We start from the raw sequence: 17,091 nt of genomic DNA on the forward strand, positions 1-17,091 counted from the left end.
AAAATTACAATATCCAATACTGTCATTGTAACACCTTTCCTGAAACAGAAACTCAAATTATGCTAATTACATCAAACTGCTGCTAAGCCACTATACTCAGAAATGACTCGGATAACTTGTTATAAGAAGACAGTCAAATCAGAGAGGTCTCTCACACACACCAGAGAATATCAGGATGAAGAAGCAGGAAGTCAGCCAAAGCCACATTGGTGGGACAGTACCCAGAGTGCCAACAAGGACAAGAATTACCACCAACAACTCCCTCACATTTGTGGGAATGGCCGGGTAAACCCTGGACTCAATTACATATCAATAATGCAGGCCCTTTCATGGGCTCAATGGTCTTAGTCATTATGGACGCCCGCTGTAAGTGGCAGGACATGCATAGGAGTTCATCTGTCAATCAAGGGGACAATGATAGAAACATTGCACGCCTCTTGCAATACACAGACTCCCAGAAGAGCTGGCCACAGATATTGGGGCACCGTTTACCAGCAGAGAATTTGAGTACTTCCTAAAGTCAAATTGTGTTTGACATTTAAGGACAGCTCCATGCCATCCATCATCCAATGGTCTGGCAGAAAGAACAGTCCAAACGTTGAAGGCAGGCTGAAAGAAACAGCCTACAGCTTCAATAGATCCCGGTTCCTATTTGATTGTATTCCTCATGCTACAACAGGAGAGTGAAGAGGGCTATCTCATGGTACAATGAGACCTTAATCAGATGGGCCAAGGAGTGGCTGATAGAGTTTAACATAGATAAATGCTGCATTTTGGAAAGACAAATCAGTGCAGGGCGTAGACATTTAATGATACGGTCCTGGGGAGTGTTCTGGTAATGATTGTCCTGGTGCTTGGGGAGAGGGGAGGTGAAAGGACATCAGTAACACAAATACCAACCACAAGATTCCACTAAGAAAGACAGAAGTTTACTTCTGGGGATGAAGTTTGGTGTAGGAACCATGAGAATGGCCTGCACGGATAAGAGCCATGGGCAACGCAAGGTCAGCCCAGTGTTTGGGTAAGTGAGACAGTCCTGAACCAGTGCATGGACTAAATGAAAGCTGCAAACTCACAAACATGGCAGGACAAAACATGCCAAGCTCCTTAACTCCCTTTCCGACTGTTCCAGAACCAATGGGTTCTCCCTCTCTGTCAAGCATTGAAGACATCTCAGAATCTGAGATGGACATGGCGGATGTCACCATCTCAAAGCCTTTGCTGCCTGAAAAAGAGAATGAATTTCTTCCAAGATGCTCTGGACACAGGAGGCGAGACACTGTGCATTACACACTGCTCGTGTCAGAGGCAGAGGCAGAATCAGAGCCAGAGGAACCTAACCCAGCACTAAAACTCTCCAGGAGGAGCTACAAAAAAGAAGAACCAGTCTATGTCCTCAGACCCAAAGTAGGAGGAATGTAGGGACTGTAACAAGGTCAGCCATGTAGACCTCACAGAATATGAGTTCCCTGATTGGGGCTAATAATCTGGTCCAATCAGGGAACCCTGGCTGACAGATATAAACAGGAAGGTCCGACATCATCACATTCTGAGGCAGTTGGATCAAGTGTCAAAGACTCTCCACATGTAAGTAAGGCATGATTTGGTAATGGGATACAGATCTCTGTAGAATTATTTCAATAGAGATTAATTGCAAGCCTACCTGCCCAATAGAAATTAGGTGGTTACGCAGTTACAATTTCCTGACTTATTTAGTCTCCCTGAAGCGAACTGGGCTTGATCAAATCACAATGTGAACCTGCTGGAATGAATACATGAAGAAGATACCTTTTATCATCAGGAACCAAACTAATTTTAAATAGGCAGCTTGAACAGAAAACAGCAGTGAATTTTCCAATCGGTATTCAGGACGATTGGCTTCAGATGAGAACCAAAAGATTAACTTGATTTTAAGTTTCTATTTCCCTCATGGCACTAGGAGGAACAGGATGGCATATTCTGGAAGCTATCCCCCTGTTGCCCTGCAAGTAGTCACCAGGTGACACGATCTTCAACCATTTCCTTCTCGGGACAGCCACTTGGTTGGAAATGAGATCTCGCTGTTAAAACTGATTGGGTCTTGTTCTATGACAAGGCAAAAGTGGGTACTGCAGATGCTGGAGATCAGAGTTCCTGATGAAGGGCTTTTGCCCGAAACGTCGATTTTCCTGCTCCTCTGATGCTGTCTGACCTGCTGTGCGCTTCCAGCACCACTCTAATCTTGACACGCTCTATGATAGGCAGGGTAAGATGATATTAATTCACCAGCATGGTTACCAATCAGAAAACTTCTAGCAGATAAAACCCAAGTCTGTGCATTCAAACAATTTGAAACACTGTATAACAAAAACTTGCATCAACTTCTCTATGATGTGTATAATCCTCAAGTACAATCAATTCTGAAAAATTAGTGAGAAGAATCTGAATACTCAAACTTTTAAGAAAGACCAGCTCAGTTTTTGAGCAGAATATTGGGAGGAGTTGGTGGTGGCCAAGGAAGTGATAGTTGTAAATACATTTTTCAATTTGTGTGAAAAAGTTTAAAATACAGCAGCTTATTCACAATAATGCTACATTTCATTTATTCTTTCATTTGGGTGCAAGCGAATTGTGCACTTGAGGGTGAGAAACCACTTCACTCCAAATGTTTGAACAGCAAATGGATTGGTACGTTTTTAAAAAAATTGTCAACATATGAAATTAAAACCATAGGGGTAATTTTAATAGGAATTTAAATTGATGTAGTGCAATTCATATAGAATTACTGGTGTGGGGCTATTTTAACAATCAGATTTTTTAGGAGTGGCTACTTATCCACCTACAGAGGCTTCTTCAGACGATATATTTAAATCTGAGACCAGCTGGAGATGGGATAATAGTCTTGATTTTTCAGTTGAGAGATATAGGTTAGATCTTGTCCACATATAACCACCCCCTCCCCCCCACCCCCAATGCTGCCAAGTGTTTTGAAATCACGCACTAGCACAGGTAAAGGTGCTTGTGAATTGAAAAATGGTTTGATGCTGTAGCACTTGATCCTTAAAGAAGAAATTGTGCTGGGAACACAGGGCTGGAGAAATTGTTCAGAACTGGCATAGCTGCGACACATGGGTAACAGTGCTCTCTGGTTCCGGTCAAACTAACCTGGCTTCTAGGAGTTAACACACATTTACATTGACACAATCAAACAGTGTGTGAAAGGGAAAACTGTGTAGCTGTAGATGAACAAGGAGTGACAGCACACTTTGTTTGCAGCTGGTGATTGGATACTTGGAACAAAGTTAAAGGAAAGTTTATACAAAGCGTGTCTGTTTTCTCTAGAATTTAGATAGTTAAGGGGTGATGTGATTAAAATCTTCAAGATATTATCAGGTAAAGACGGGATAGATAAAGACGAACTATTTCCACTGGCTAAGAGAAAGTGAGGACTGCAGATGCTGGAGACCAGAGTTGAAAAATGTGGTGCTGAAAAAACACAGCAGGCCAGGCAGCATCCGAGGAGCAGGACAATCAACGTTTCGGGCATAAGCCCTTCTTCAGGAATGAGGCAGGTGTGCCAAGCGGGCTGAGATAAAAGGTAGGGGGGAGGGAATTTGGGGGAGGGGCGCTGGGAATATGATAGGTGGAAGGAGGTGAAGGTGATAGGCCGGAGAGGGAGTGGGGGCAGAGAGGTCGGGAAAAAGATTGCAGGTCAAGAGGGCGGTGCTGAATCCGGGGGTTGGGACTGAGATAAGGTGGGGGGAGGGGAAATGAGGAAGCTGGAGAAATCTACATTCATCCCATGTGGTTGGAGGGTTCCTAGGTGGAAGATGAGGCACTCTTTCTCCAGGCCTCATGTAGTCAGGGTCTGGTGATGGAAGAGGCCGAGGACCTGCATGTCCTTGGCGGAGTGGGGGGAGGGGGGTCGGAGTTAAAGTGTTCAGCCACGGGATGGTTGGGTTGGTTGGTCCGGGTGTCCCAGAGGTCTTCCCTGAAACGTTCCACAAGTAGGCGGCCTGTCTCCCCAATGTAGAGGAGACCACATCGGGTGCAGCGGATACAGTAAATGATGTGCGTGGAGGCCTCATCTTCCGTCTAGGAACCCTCCAACCACACGGGATGAATGTAGATTTCTCCAGTTTCCTCATTTCCCCTCCCCCCACCTTATCTCAGTCCCAAACCTCGGATTCAGCACCGCCCTCTTGACCTGCAATCTTCTTCCCGACCTCTCCGCCCTCACCCCCTTCCTCTATCGTATTCCCAGCGCCCCTCCCCCAAATTCCCTCCCCCCTACCTTTTATCTCAGCCCGCTTGGCACACCAGCCTCATTCCTGAAGAAGCGCTTATGCCCGAAATGCCGATTCTCCTGCTCCTCGGACGCTGCCTGGCCTGCTGTGTTTTTCTTACACCACATTTTTCAACTCTATTTCCACTGGCTGGCAATTCTAGAACTAGGGGGTACAGTCTAAACATTAGGGCCAGACCATTCAGGAGAGATGTTAGGAAGCACAAAGGCTGGTAGAGGATTGGAACTCTCTTCTGCAAATGGCAGTGGACACTGGATCAGTTGTTAATTTCAAATCTGAAATAGGTCAACATTCTGGGGTTACTATTGACCAGAAACTCAATTCGACTGCCACAAGACAGTAGCTTCAAGAGCAGGTCAGACATTGGAATACTACAGCAAAAATCTCACCTCCTGAGTCCCCAAAGCCTGTCCACCAACTACAAGAGACAAATGAGAAGCATGATGAACTAACCTCCATTTGTCTGGATGGGTAGAGCTCCAACAACACTCAAAGCTTTACACCATCCAGGATAAAATAGCCCACTTGATTGACACTGCATGTAAAAGCATCCATTCCCTCCATCACCGATGCTCAGTAGTTGCAGTGTGTACTATCTACATGGTGCAGTGCAGAAATCCAAAGATTCTTAAACAGCACCTTCCAAACCCACAACCACTCCCATCCAGGAGGACAAGGGTGGCAGATGCAGGTATTCCTAGGCAAGTTCCCCTCCAAGTCAATCATCATCCATACTTGGAAAAATATCATCGTTCCTTCACCGGTGCTGTGTCAAAATCCTGGAATTCCCTCCTCAAGGGCATTGTAGGTCAATATACAGCATGTGGGCTATAGTTGCTACAGAAGGAAGCTCAGCACCTTCTCAAAGGCAACTTGAGATGGATAATAAAGAATGCTAGTCCTACTAGCAATGCCCATGTCCTAATTTTTTAATAAAAAAATAAAACCACATTAATTGATATGGGCCAAAGGTAGGTGTATGGAATTAGGCCACAGATCTACCATTGTCTCGTTGAATGGTGGAACAGGCTCCGAGGCTGAATAGCCTACTCCTGTTCCTATTCAAATGCTTGGTCTTCTAGGTGAAACCTCTTTCCTGTGGTTATGAGATCAACAACCCTAGACTCAAGTTAGAAATCTATGTCATTGTACACTTGAGTGTACAGAATTCTTGGTTGATTTGTGACTGCAGTGTGTGAATATACAGTTGGATATTTACCAGGATGGGTTACATAGGTATTAGAATTCATTACTTTAGAGCAAGTGTCCTTTCTTCTTGAAAGGTTTTGCTCGTCATCACAAGGTTTGATGCACTCAGTTTCCAGTCCTGGAAGCAGGAGGGTGTGGGAACTGTTTAGTGACTCAGTGGGCTTTTTGGGGGTTGAGGGAAATGTGTGTGTACCTCCTGCTCAAAAGGCAGAGCTATAAAATGTACATATTTTCCCCTTCTTGTGGGGTTTGCACTGCAAAGCCGGTTAAAATGAGTCTCATTAACATGTTTACAATGACAACCTTCATGTTCCACCTCTGCAAAGCCAGTGGGTTAGAGACAGCTTCCCAATGTACTTGGAAATTTTCCTAATTTGTTATTCTCTAGCTCCCCTACTGATCACACCTGTGTTAAAATCTGTTTCATGTTTCTGCAGTCATATGGTCTATCTGTCTTGTCACCTCTGCTGGTTTCTGAGAACTGGGCCATGGCACACACTTAGGAGCAAAGTACGGCCATTGCCTTCTGTAGGATGACCAGGTGATTCTCTCCCTCTGATCACACTGAGAGGATTTACAGGCTGACCTTCAACCTGCTTGGTCACGTTACAAATGCACCTTCCACAACCAACAAGTCCTGACTAGGGACTCAATCCCGAAGCTTCTGGCCCACAGGTAGGAACACTAGCATTGAGCCACGTTTCTGGTCACATAGTAACCAAACATTACTAAAAAGGTGCAAGTGGACAGAGGGGGATAGATATGACGAATGAGAGCATGTTAACATTCACAAATAGGTGTTAATGAGGTTGTGGATTACACAACTGGGATTAATAACTGAAGATGAAAGCCCGCCAATATTTAATAAGTGAGATAGATGTTTGAAGGAAAGGGGAGTTTGGGATTAAGGACTAAATTCTCATGTGCATACTAAATACCATCGTAATACACAGTTCTAAATTTTAAAAAAAGTCTATTTATACATGTTATGACATACCTCTGCAGCTGGTGGGACTTGAACCCAGGCTTCCTAGCTCAGAGGTACAGCCAATACCACTGTACCATACTTTCCTCAATATTGTCATGGAATGGTTGGGCTGAATGGCTGTGTAATTCTATGTAATTGTTTGATGCAACTACACAATGCAGAATGTCTATGGTCTTTCCATTTCAATTCAAGCTTTCAATTGTACTAACTTTTGGCTATTAGAACTGCTCAGATGTTATGTAATGGTCCTTGTGCGGCAAATTAAGTCTGTTCAATTAAGCCAAAGACAGTTCTCTCCTGACTCCTGAATATATTCCACTGGTTTGTGAATGCAGACTCCAGGCACAAGTGATGGGTGCAGACTGAATGCTATTGGACTTGGCGGTCTCTCACTTCCCAAACTGAAGCATTCAGGACAAAACCTGACAAAGAATACCCACGCTCAGCACTTTGTATGGTGCCAATTAAGTCATCTCAGAACCAAGAATATTGGCAGAGGTGAAAAAGTGGCATAATTCCCAGCCAAAGTAGTTATTACACAAGGGAAATTGTAGTAAATGCATCGCTGAAGAAAATAAAAAGCTTTCCACATCAATACATTGGTCTACTTTCTGAAAGCTCCTTAAAGTAACTGTGTGCTTTGAATTGAGTACAGTACTTTGCATACCAGTACTTTAGCCTCAATTTCAGTTCCGAAACTGCTAGTCGGGAAACTTGGCAAAAATGGCTATAGACCCACACTTGCTTTAATTTAGGTTCTTATGTTAGCAACCTGTAGAGAACTGGAATATTGTTCTTACTATGTTCAAATGGCTTGGAAGGATTAATTTAAAATACAGAACACGAAGACAAAGTTTCTTTTTTTTTATCCAAATCTACCATGTATATATAACTACAAAATATAGAACTTGGAGCACTTCAAACTTCAAAAAATAGCAATACTTCAGCAAAGATAACAGTAAATCCATACAATCAGATTAAACAGTGAAAACCCAATTAGATCAAACCATTAAGATAGAATAAAGCTGCAATGTAAATCAAACTGTGATCTATGTGGGTTTTGAGTAGAACAGTACCAATGTTTCTTAGTACAGCTTCTAAATACTTATTTGCGGTCAAGCAAGCATTCATAATTCCTGAACAAAGTGACGTTATTTCTTAGTTATGCACACACACACACGCATACATACAGACATGCGTGCACACACACATGAAACACAGTAAATTCACAAGTCCCAGGTCTTTTTGATTATAAGGAGTAGTCCCAGTTCTGATATTTCATTAGTTTGAAAATATCCTGAGCCTGAAAATAGATGGTGTACATATTTAGAATAAGCACAGTGCTCATGATAAGAATCGTTAAGGTAAAATCATTACGTGGGATATTTGCTACTGAGTAACTGCATATAGACATACTCTGCAATTTACAAAGTTTTTTGTGCATAGAAGCCAAACCATGCCTGCCCATCCCAATTTGTATCATTGTACTTAAAAGATACAAAGACCCAGGCTTGGAAATCCCATATTGAAACCACAACCTCTATTGCAAACACATCTGGTCTAATTAAGATACAGACCATGGGCTCAAAGCAGTAACAGCTCAGTCAGTCTTTAGGTTTAACCATAAAGTTATCAGAAATACATTTACATGATAAAATTCTGTAGTAACGGGAACCTCCTTTAAATTTGTTAGCTGGAACGTGGCAAAAACTTGCTGCCACATGACACAGTTAGATTGAACATTAATACACAAATGACAGATTCACTGAGTTTACAGACAGACACCAGATTTGAAATGTTTGGTTAGTTACCTCCTTGAGGATATAAAGAAGGCCAGTGTCTGTGTTAACAACAATTACTCGCACATGGTGAAATCTTGCATTATAAAAATACTTTGAATGTAATGAAACCCCCAGCATTCGAAAAACTACTTTTTTCTCAATGAGATTTTCTGCAGAATTGCTTCAACCCTTTGAGGACACCATTTATGTATTTTCCATTGTCTCAGTTTATGTAACATGTTAAAAAGAGGATTCCATCTTACTTTAAACAGGAAACAAAAAAAAAGACATAACTCATCTTAATTGAACACAATGCTCTTGACACTTGTGTTATGGACGACGACAGTGGGAAATATTTCTCTTCACCTTCCATGGGAGCAAACAAGAAATCACTTCACTGATACTGGAGCATTGCTCTAACCCCAGTCTTCTCACATCTTCTCCTTCCTATCCTGAAAGTGCTTTATTTCCCTGGGGTACAGTACAATAGATTCAACTTCCATATAACAGCTCATAGTCAAAAGGCTCTGAGATTGAAAAGGTCTAATTCTGCAGAGTCTAATTCTGCCCTGATCTCTGAGAGATTGGATAGATTGAGGTTGTTTCCCTTGGAGCACAGAAGAATTTTGGTGGTGGTGGTGGTGATGATAGTAGTGGTGGGGGGGGTGGCTGTTGGAAATATTAGGAGGAGCATAGACAGAAGAAACATTTTCCCGAGGTGGAGGGATCAAAACCACAGAGCGCAGGTAAGGGGCAGGGAGGGTTAGACAGAATGTGAGGAAATTTATTTCTCACCCAGAGGATAGTGGGAATGTAGAACTCACTGCCGGTAAGGGTGGTACAGGCAAAATCCTTCAGAACACTTAGGAAGTATTCAGATGTACACTGTGATGCCAAGGCATACAGGGTTACTGGGCCAAGTACTAGAAAATGGGATTAAAATAGTCAGGTGGTTAAATTTGATTGGTGCAGCCTCATTGGGGTGAAGGGCTGTAGATTTCCATGATATCATCCACAGAGCTTCCCTGCAGTGGTCACAAAAGAACGACTGGCAGTAGTTATTTCTGGCTTTTTTCACCCTTTCATGGAGAGATGGAATAATTGTGGCCCCTAGCTTGCTGGATGACTGACAACAGCCAACCTATCTTAGATCATTGCTAATCTCTCACCCTATTAGTCACAGTCTCACAATGTGCAAAAGAAGTAATTCTGTCTGATAAGATGGCCTGCACCATATCTTAAAGTGCAGACCCAAGCTGCCATGGTAAACCTCCTTTCTATTTTCCTTATAAGGATAATGATTTGCAAAAAGTAGACAATGTCCCCTTCATCTGGTTCAACCCTTCAAACATTGTAGAAAGCTTTTGTTTTAAAAAAACAGACCAGAGATTATGGAATCCTCTGATGTAAGAACTGTCATGTTAAGGAAATAATCAACAACTGAAAATGACTCACTTATCTAGCATAACTAACCAAAATAAACCAAATATACTACAGGATATACTTCACCAAAAATTGATCTTCTTGTGGTTCTCCAAAATCAATAAATAGAGGACCTTTTGAACCAGTTTATGTAAAATCTGTCAAATGTGATTTGTGCAGGCAATGCATAATTATCTATAGTCCACATGCATCCCTTTGTTTGGCCATGTCACAAACACTCCTTCCATGGCCACCAGTCCTTCAATGAGACTTGAACCCAGATCCTCTGGCTCAGGAGGCAGAGACCCTACCCTACGATTTGCACAATTCTTAAAAATGCCAGAATGTGACAAGACTCTGAACTCTGAGCTTGGACGATACACTAACTGTGTATCATGAATTGCTTACCAGCAAACTTAGTGGAAACCACAGGGTGTGCCATGCACAGGACATACAATCTGGTAATACCAGTTTTGCGATCACACTGAAGTGAAAACACGAACATATCTAACTTGAAATGGATACATTTTCCAATCTGTGGAATAGGATCCTATAGAACTTCATTGGCAAAAAGCATCACAGACTTTTTAATTTAAAAAAAAGCAAAATTCAGAGAAAAGAAAATGCTGGGGGTAAAACTGAAGCATTCAGTTAATGAAATGTTTTCACTAGGTTTATGCAGGAAAAGAGATGGTTACGAATGATCAGATGATAACAAAAACAAACAGGTATTAAAAATAATAGCTTAAGATATATCAAATATTCTACACAGACACTTCATATTAAAAGAACACAGTGCAGAAATGTTCAGGTAGTCCTCAAAGTGTGTAAGAGACACAAAGGGCTAGATTTTCAACTTAATTCCCAGGCAGTATTCTGTATTGCAGGTCAAGTGCCCATTAAAGAACCTGAAACCGAACTGAATAATTTCCCTAGGAAAGTTGCAAATCTAAACCCTCATGCATTGGTTCATTAGAGATAGCAATGAAGAATCTTCCAAATTCAAATCTACCTTTGTTATTGTAATTATTTGCATCTATAAAATCTTAAATTTTCTTCCATGCTGGTAAAGACGCACTTGAATAACCCAGTAATGGTGTCCACAGTTGCTCTGTTGTGACAAGCATAGATAAAATTGCGAGTATTTTGTTAGCCATTTCATTAACTTCCATTTAAATGTATCTCAGCAGTCATTTAGTCAAGCCTGCAATACAATTACTGACAGTGCAGTCGTTTAGAAGAATCTGGTTGGAATGGAGGCGAAATTCAACTTCAGTATGAATGCAAAAATGGTAGGTGGCACATCAGTGATTATGCATTAAAGCTAAAAGCAATTAAAATGAGACAGGTTGAATAATGGCCAGAAATGCATTCCCATCAGTCTTACATCCCACTGAAGTCAAAATCCATGCAGCAGTTTTTGCAATGGAGATGTGCTGGTGGGGAGACAATTATTTAAAGTCTTGAAATCTGTTATACATTATCTCTGAAACTATCTTTTTGCTAGAACAGGTACACAATCCTTTATCTGAAATTCCAAAATCCGAAAAGTTCTGAAATCCGAAGTCTTTTCGTGGCGTGTGGAGCATCAGTCATGTCTGCATAATAAGGCTGGTTTGGCGTGCGAAGTCCAATCCTACTTGACCCATGTGGCTGTGCGGCCCAGCACTGGCAGGTGTCAATTGTGTATTTTTTTTCACTGTGTTTAATGTCTGTGAAAATGCCCAAAAGAGCTGCTGATCCACCTATGCGTAACAATAATTTAAAAAAAGGAAGCATCTAACGTTATCAATAACACAGAAAAGTGGAGATATTTTAGAAGCTTGATCGTGGTGTGTCTGTGTAGCGTCTTATTGAAGAATATGGTGTTGGAACGACCATTGTATGTGATTTAAAGAAACAGAAAGGCAAGTTACTGAAGTTTTATGGTAACATTAATGAAAAATAGGAAAACACTGCATAGGGCAAAAAAATGAAGATTTTAACCATGTTGATGGAGTGGATTCGACGACAGAGAAGTGAACATATGCCACTGACTGGTTTGCTGGTCATGAAACAAGCTCGAAAATATCATAAAGGACTGAACACTGAAGGCGAGTGTCAATATTCAGAAGGTTGGCTGCAGAAATTAAAGAACCATCATGATGTAAAATATCTGAAAATCTGGTGAAAAGGCTTCTGCTGGCAATGAAGCACCTGAAAATTATATTGACAAATTTGCCAAGATAATATCTGACAGAAGCCTTAATCCTGAACAAATTTACGATGCTGATGAAACAGCTCTCTACTGGCGCTATGTCCCGAGAAAAACATTAACAATGGCTGATGAGAGAGCACTAAAGATTTTAAGGATACTAAGGACAGGTTAACTATTCTTGGGGTATGCCAATGCTGCGGGCTCACACTAGGTGAAGTCAGTTGCGATTGGAAAAAGCAAACATCCGAGATGTCTGAAAGGGTACACAATTTGCTTGTGTATCATTATGCAAACAAGAAAGCATGGGTAACCCGAGAAATATTTTTTGACTGGTTCAGTAACCACTTTGTATCAGTGGCACGACCTCATTGCAGGCGAGCTGGACTGGAAGAAAACTGTAAAATGTTAGTGTTCCCAGACAACTACTCCGCACATCCCCCTGCCAAACTTCTTGTGAAAAGTAATGTTTTCGGTGTTTACTTGCCCCCCTAATGTGACATTTGTACTACAGCCTTGTGACCAAGGAATTTTACGCTCCATGAAGAGCAAGTATAAAGACTATTTTTTTAAACTGTATGCTTGCTGCAGTCAACAGAGAGGGGTCGGAATCCAAGACTTCCTGAAAGAGTTTAGTGTTAAGGATGCCATTTACGCGGTTGCTAATGTTTGGAAGGATATTGATAAATCAACATTAACAAATACTTGACGAAGACTGTGGCCGACAGTGACGTTTGATGGAAGTGAACCTACAGAAGGATTTGAAGGATTTTGTGTCACTGATGAGAAAAAGATGATCGCAAACCCGGTAACTTATGCACAAAGTTTATCGGATGCAAGTGTAAATAAATTACAGGAAGCTGACATTGAAGACATGTTGAACATTGACAACGATACACCTGTCGTTCATTCCTTGAGTGATGGGAAAATTACTGAAGTCTGTATTTAATACAGATAAGCATGAGTTAGTAGTGATGATGATGATGAGCTAGTGAACCCAGGTGAAAAAGTCCCCATTGACAATATGGTGAAAATGTGTGATCAGTTAATTGCTGGCCTTGAACAACATTCGTTTATCAGTGAGCAAGAGATTATGGCAATTTACTCAATTAAAGAGAGATTGTTAACCTATGTTAATGAGACAGATAACGCCGTCTGCCTTAGTGCTGAAGCTCTGTGTGTTGAAGTTTTACTGAATGTTTTTCTTGGAATGCTTTTTCTGGAAATAAAATGTCCTCAAATATTTATGGTCTTAAGTATTTCATTTACCAGTGTTTTACTGTATAAAGAAACTCTAGTAGTATTTCTAGTTTTTATTTATCCCACTTAGTGTTGAGTATTGATATGTTTTTGCTGCAGTATTGATGTTTGATTACGGGGTGCTGCCCTGGACCCTACAGGTGGCACTACATTTGTTCTGAAATTTGAAAAATTCTGAAAAACAGCTGGTCCCGATGATTTTGGATAAAGAATTGTGTACCTGTACAATATTAGGCATATCTAGGCCATTGCAGATCCTCATCCTAGGTTCAGACTTTGTTTATTTTCCACCTTTTGGTTAATCAGGATTTTGACAAGCAATTTGAGGCAAGTGCCTATCTGTAAGCCTCACACCATGTTTAATCTCACCAGGATGGTATTTTCAATCTATTTGTTTCTTCCTTGGCAATACACAATTCTGTCGGTTATATGGCCAATACATTTATGATACATAAGCAAGCTTTAAAGAGTTCCCTTATTGGGTGACTAATGAACCTGGCTGTGTCCTCATTAAGATTCATCATCAATCAATTGGAATTGTTTTTTTTATGAGGTTTGGTCTCCTTGATTCCATATTTAAAGTTGATATGAACTCTGGTTTGGACACTGATAATCTGGCTATGTTGAACTGTTGCAACATAACCAATAATCTTAGTATATAAAGTGAAACGGTTTAATTAGGAGTTATGTAGAAATCAAGAACACTACTGAAGTGAACTCAGATAAAGCAGTCTTCTTTCTGAGAACATAGTGATACCACAAAATTGATGTCTGTTGATGAATATTAGTAAAAACCATGGCTCTTCCAATTTATTTAATAATGTAATCAATTAAGTTAGAATTGCCTTTACTAACAAAATACTGCAGTGTATTCAAGCATCAGGACAGTCCATATTGAAACATTGATTTGAGCTCTCTGTCTGTTGAGCACCTCATCTAATAGGTTACTATCAGGTGTAATCTTTTAAGGACAAAAGGCTACTATTTTACAATCCCCATGAAGCATCCATTTAAAATAGTTATTTAGTCACGCTTACATAATTTGGTAAGAAACAGAATGATCTTTTCTACTTTATGCAGTATGGGTTGTTAGCTTTGTGTACTAAATTATTTGAATCATAGTTGGATCAATTTACATCAGGTCAATACCAACAACTATCAGGTTTGAAAAAAAAGTCAAAATTTTAACTCATAACCTTTTAAGTTCACTACATACTAGCAACTTGGCTACCTTCTTAATTGTTATTAAATGTAGACAATGGAAGTTTACATTTAAAACTCAACAGTATTAATAAATATGGAGCTACAACTGATGTAGGTGCTGAAATTCTCCTTAAAAATATTTAATACTTGCTGAATCACTATTTGCGAGTATCTGCCACTCCTACAAGTTGTGGAAACTACCATCTGGTGACCAATACTGTAAGCTAGACTGCAGATGTACTGCTGTCACTAATTGTGTGGTTACCTGAAACTACTGTGTGCATCCTACCTCCTTCCTATTTTATGGAATTCTAATTCATAGATTTGATTTTTCAGAACGTCCTTAAAGCATCCCTATAATTTCAACTGATACCTTTACATTCAAAAAAAAACCTTTGTGAAAGACACACATGTATGACAAATGCAAGGCAGCAATTTAAACAGAAACAAATCACAATAATATTCTGCACAATAGACTACTCTTACCATTATACATGGAGATTCCTCACATTTCTAAATAAATACACAAAACTTGTTTCTCTTGACCTTTTGTAAACATTCTGTTTCTTCCTTCACTGAAAACCTCATACACTCGTTTCTGGTGTGGGTAAAATTTCACCATTTTTTCCAGTCTCATCTTTTAAGAATTGCTCCACCTCTATGGAATCCACTGCTTCCGGTTCCTTTGGTCTTTCTCCTTCTTCCACATTTTCCTTTTGCTCTTTTACAGGGGACTCAGGTTTACGTTTACGTAAACAAAAGAAGTTTCCAAGAGCCAGTACAATGGCAGACAGGACTACTTCACATCCAGCCAAGTAGAAAACATACTTGAAATTCTTGGTAGCATCAAACAATTTTCCTGTAGCAAATACAAAATGAACACTAATTCAATATATTTATCTTTTGCAACCCAATCAACATGAGCAGATCACATCATTCAGGCCAAAACTTATTACACTCTACCCTGGAAAAAGCCCATTTTGCTGCAACTCCAAGAGGTAAACAGATACACTACAGCAACCCATGAATGGCCGAAAGTTCACTTCTTTTGGCCAGTTACAGGAAAATCATGTTTGAAACCCCACTCGGGAAGGCTGTCAGAAACAAGATCATTTAACTCTCCTAGATTGTATTTGGGAACATGGTGATGGCGAGTATGGGTTTGGAAAATAATAGTTTGCAAGAACATAACTAATTTTCTTTTGCCATAACAGGTACAAGAACTCCTGGCTTTTTCTCTAAAAGAAGTCAGACATCTGTAACTCTAAATACCAATTTTTTTAATGTCAATTGCTTTGGTTAATGCACTAAAGAGGCACCACTGCTGACTGTGTCAGTTCAAATGTATAATCCCAATGAAAACCTCAGTGTTTCAAATGATAATTGACAATGTACATGTCATGTTTTTGTAAGGCTTTTACATCTATGCTATAGAGAAAACTCAAGCAAGTCTCCTTCCACAAACATAATTGTGTACACAAACACACACCATCTCTCCCTTACCTGCTCCTGGAGGACCAACTAAGACAGCCATGGCTTCAATCAGCAACACAAGTCCAATGGCACTGGAGAACCTCTCAGTTCCAACGATCGCCATCAAGACCTCAAACTGCAGTGCTCCGACCATTCCATAGGACATTCCAAAGAAAATGCAAAACACCGTCAGACCAACATAATCACGAGCGAAGGAGCCTCCTAGATCAGTAATTCCATTGAAAATCATAGCAAAGCTGAAAAGATACACACAGCGAGGCCGGACCACCTTCAACCCTGCAACAATACCACTAAGAGGTCGAGCAAATATATCAACAAAACCCAAGATAGTCAGCAAGAAAGCAGCATCTGTATCTGGTACTCCTGTATCTTTTGCATAGTTGACTATGAACACAGGAGGAACAAAGAGACCAAAGACCATGATGGAAGCTGCTACTGTGTATATCAGGAATCCTCGATCCCTAAAGACTGTGAAATCCAGAAGTTGCTTTTTCTTCTTGTGCACCTCTGTTTTCTTTGCTTGCTCTATCATTTCCTTTTCTTTACGACTTGGTTTCAAGGGCCTCATCAGGGCTGCACATGCACAGCAGTTCAGCAGCAAACCCCCAAGAATGAGGAAACCTCCTCGCCATCCATAAACTTTAGACAGGATCTGACCTAATGGAGAGAGGCAACACAGGAACACGGGACTCCCAGCTGCAGATAAGCCATTTGCCAATGGGCGACGCTTGTCAAAGTAGCGGTTTACCATGATAAGAGATGGTTGAAAGTTCAAGGCCAGACCAAGACCTGCAATGGAAACAAAAAGGTGATTCCATTGGTTAAGTATTTTTTTTAAAAAAAGATAAGGCTCTGTTTGCAGTTAAATAATGAATTAAAACCAAAACATAGGTCCCAAGCTATTTCAGGGGAGCACTCTCAAACACAATTTGACACCAAAAAACATGACAAATGACAAAAACGTTGGGAAAAAAAAAGAGTTTCAAAAAGAAGGAGTGGTGGAGATAATTGGAAAGGGAACTCCAGCACCCAGGTTATAGAAAACATAGCTGATGGTGGAAAGGTTAGAATTCGGGAGACGCAGGAGAACGGAGTTGGAAGACAGAGAACTCAAAGGATTGTATAGCTCAAGGAGGTTAGCAAAATAAGAGAGGGGCATATGGAAAAATTTGAAAAATAGGATGAGACTTTTAAAATTGAGGCATTAGCAAACTAGGAACCCATGCATGTCAAAGAGCATGGGCTGCTGGGCGA

General features: G+C 40.6%; 1 protein-coding gene across 2 annotated transcripts in view; it reads right to left on the reverse strand.

Annotated features, from left to right (window-relative positions):
* Positions 1–7,332: 7,332 nt before the first annotated feature.
* Positions 7,333–17,091, reverse strand: part of LOC140463972 (monocarboxylate transporter 4-like) — a 50,472-nt gene continuing 40,713 nt past the window's right edge. For both annotated transcript variants that reach the window (XM_072558514.1, XM_072558515.1), the window contains exons 4-5: positions 15,847–16,626; positions 7,333–15,202 (exon numbers count right to left, since the gene is read on the reverse strand). In XM_072558514.1, the coding sequence (XP_072414615.1) occupies positions 14,928–15,202; positions 15,847–16,626 (1,055 nt within the window). In that variant the 3' untranslated portion in view covers positions 7,333–14,927. The remainder of the gene's footprint in view (positions 15,203–15,846; positions 16,627–17,091) is intronic.

This window comes from Chiloscyllium punctatum, chromosome 39 (genome assembly GCF_047496795.1).
Source record: "Chiloscyllium punctatum isolate Juve2018m chromosome 39, sChiPun1.3, whole genome shotgun sequence".
Lineage (NCBI taxonomy): Eukaryota > Metazoa > Chordata > Chondrichthyes > Orectolobiformes > Hemiscylliidae > Chiloscyllium > Chiloscyllium punctatum.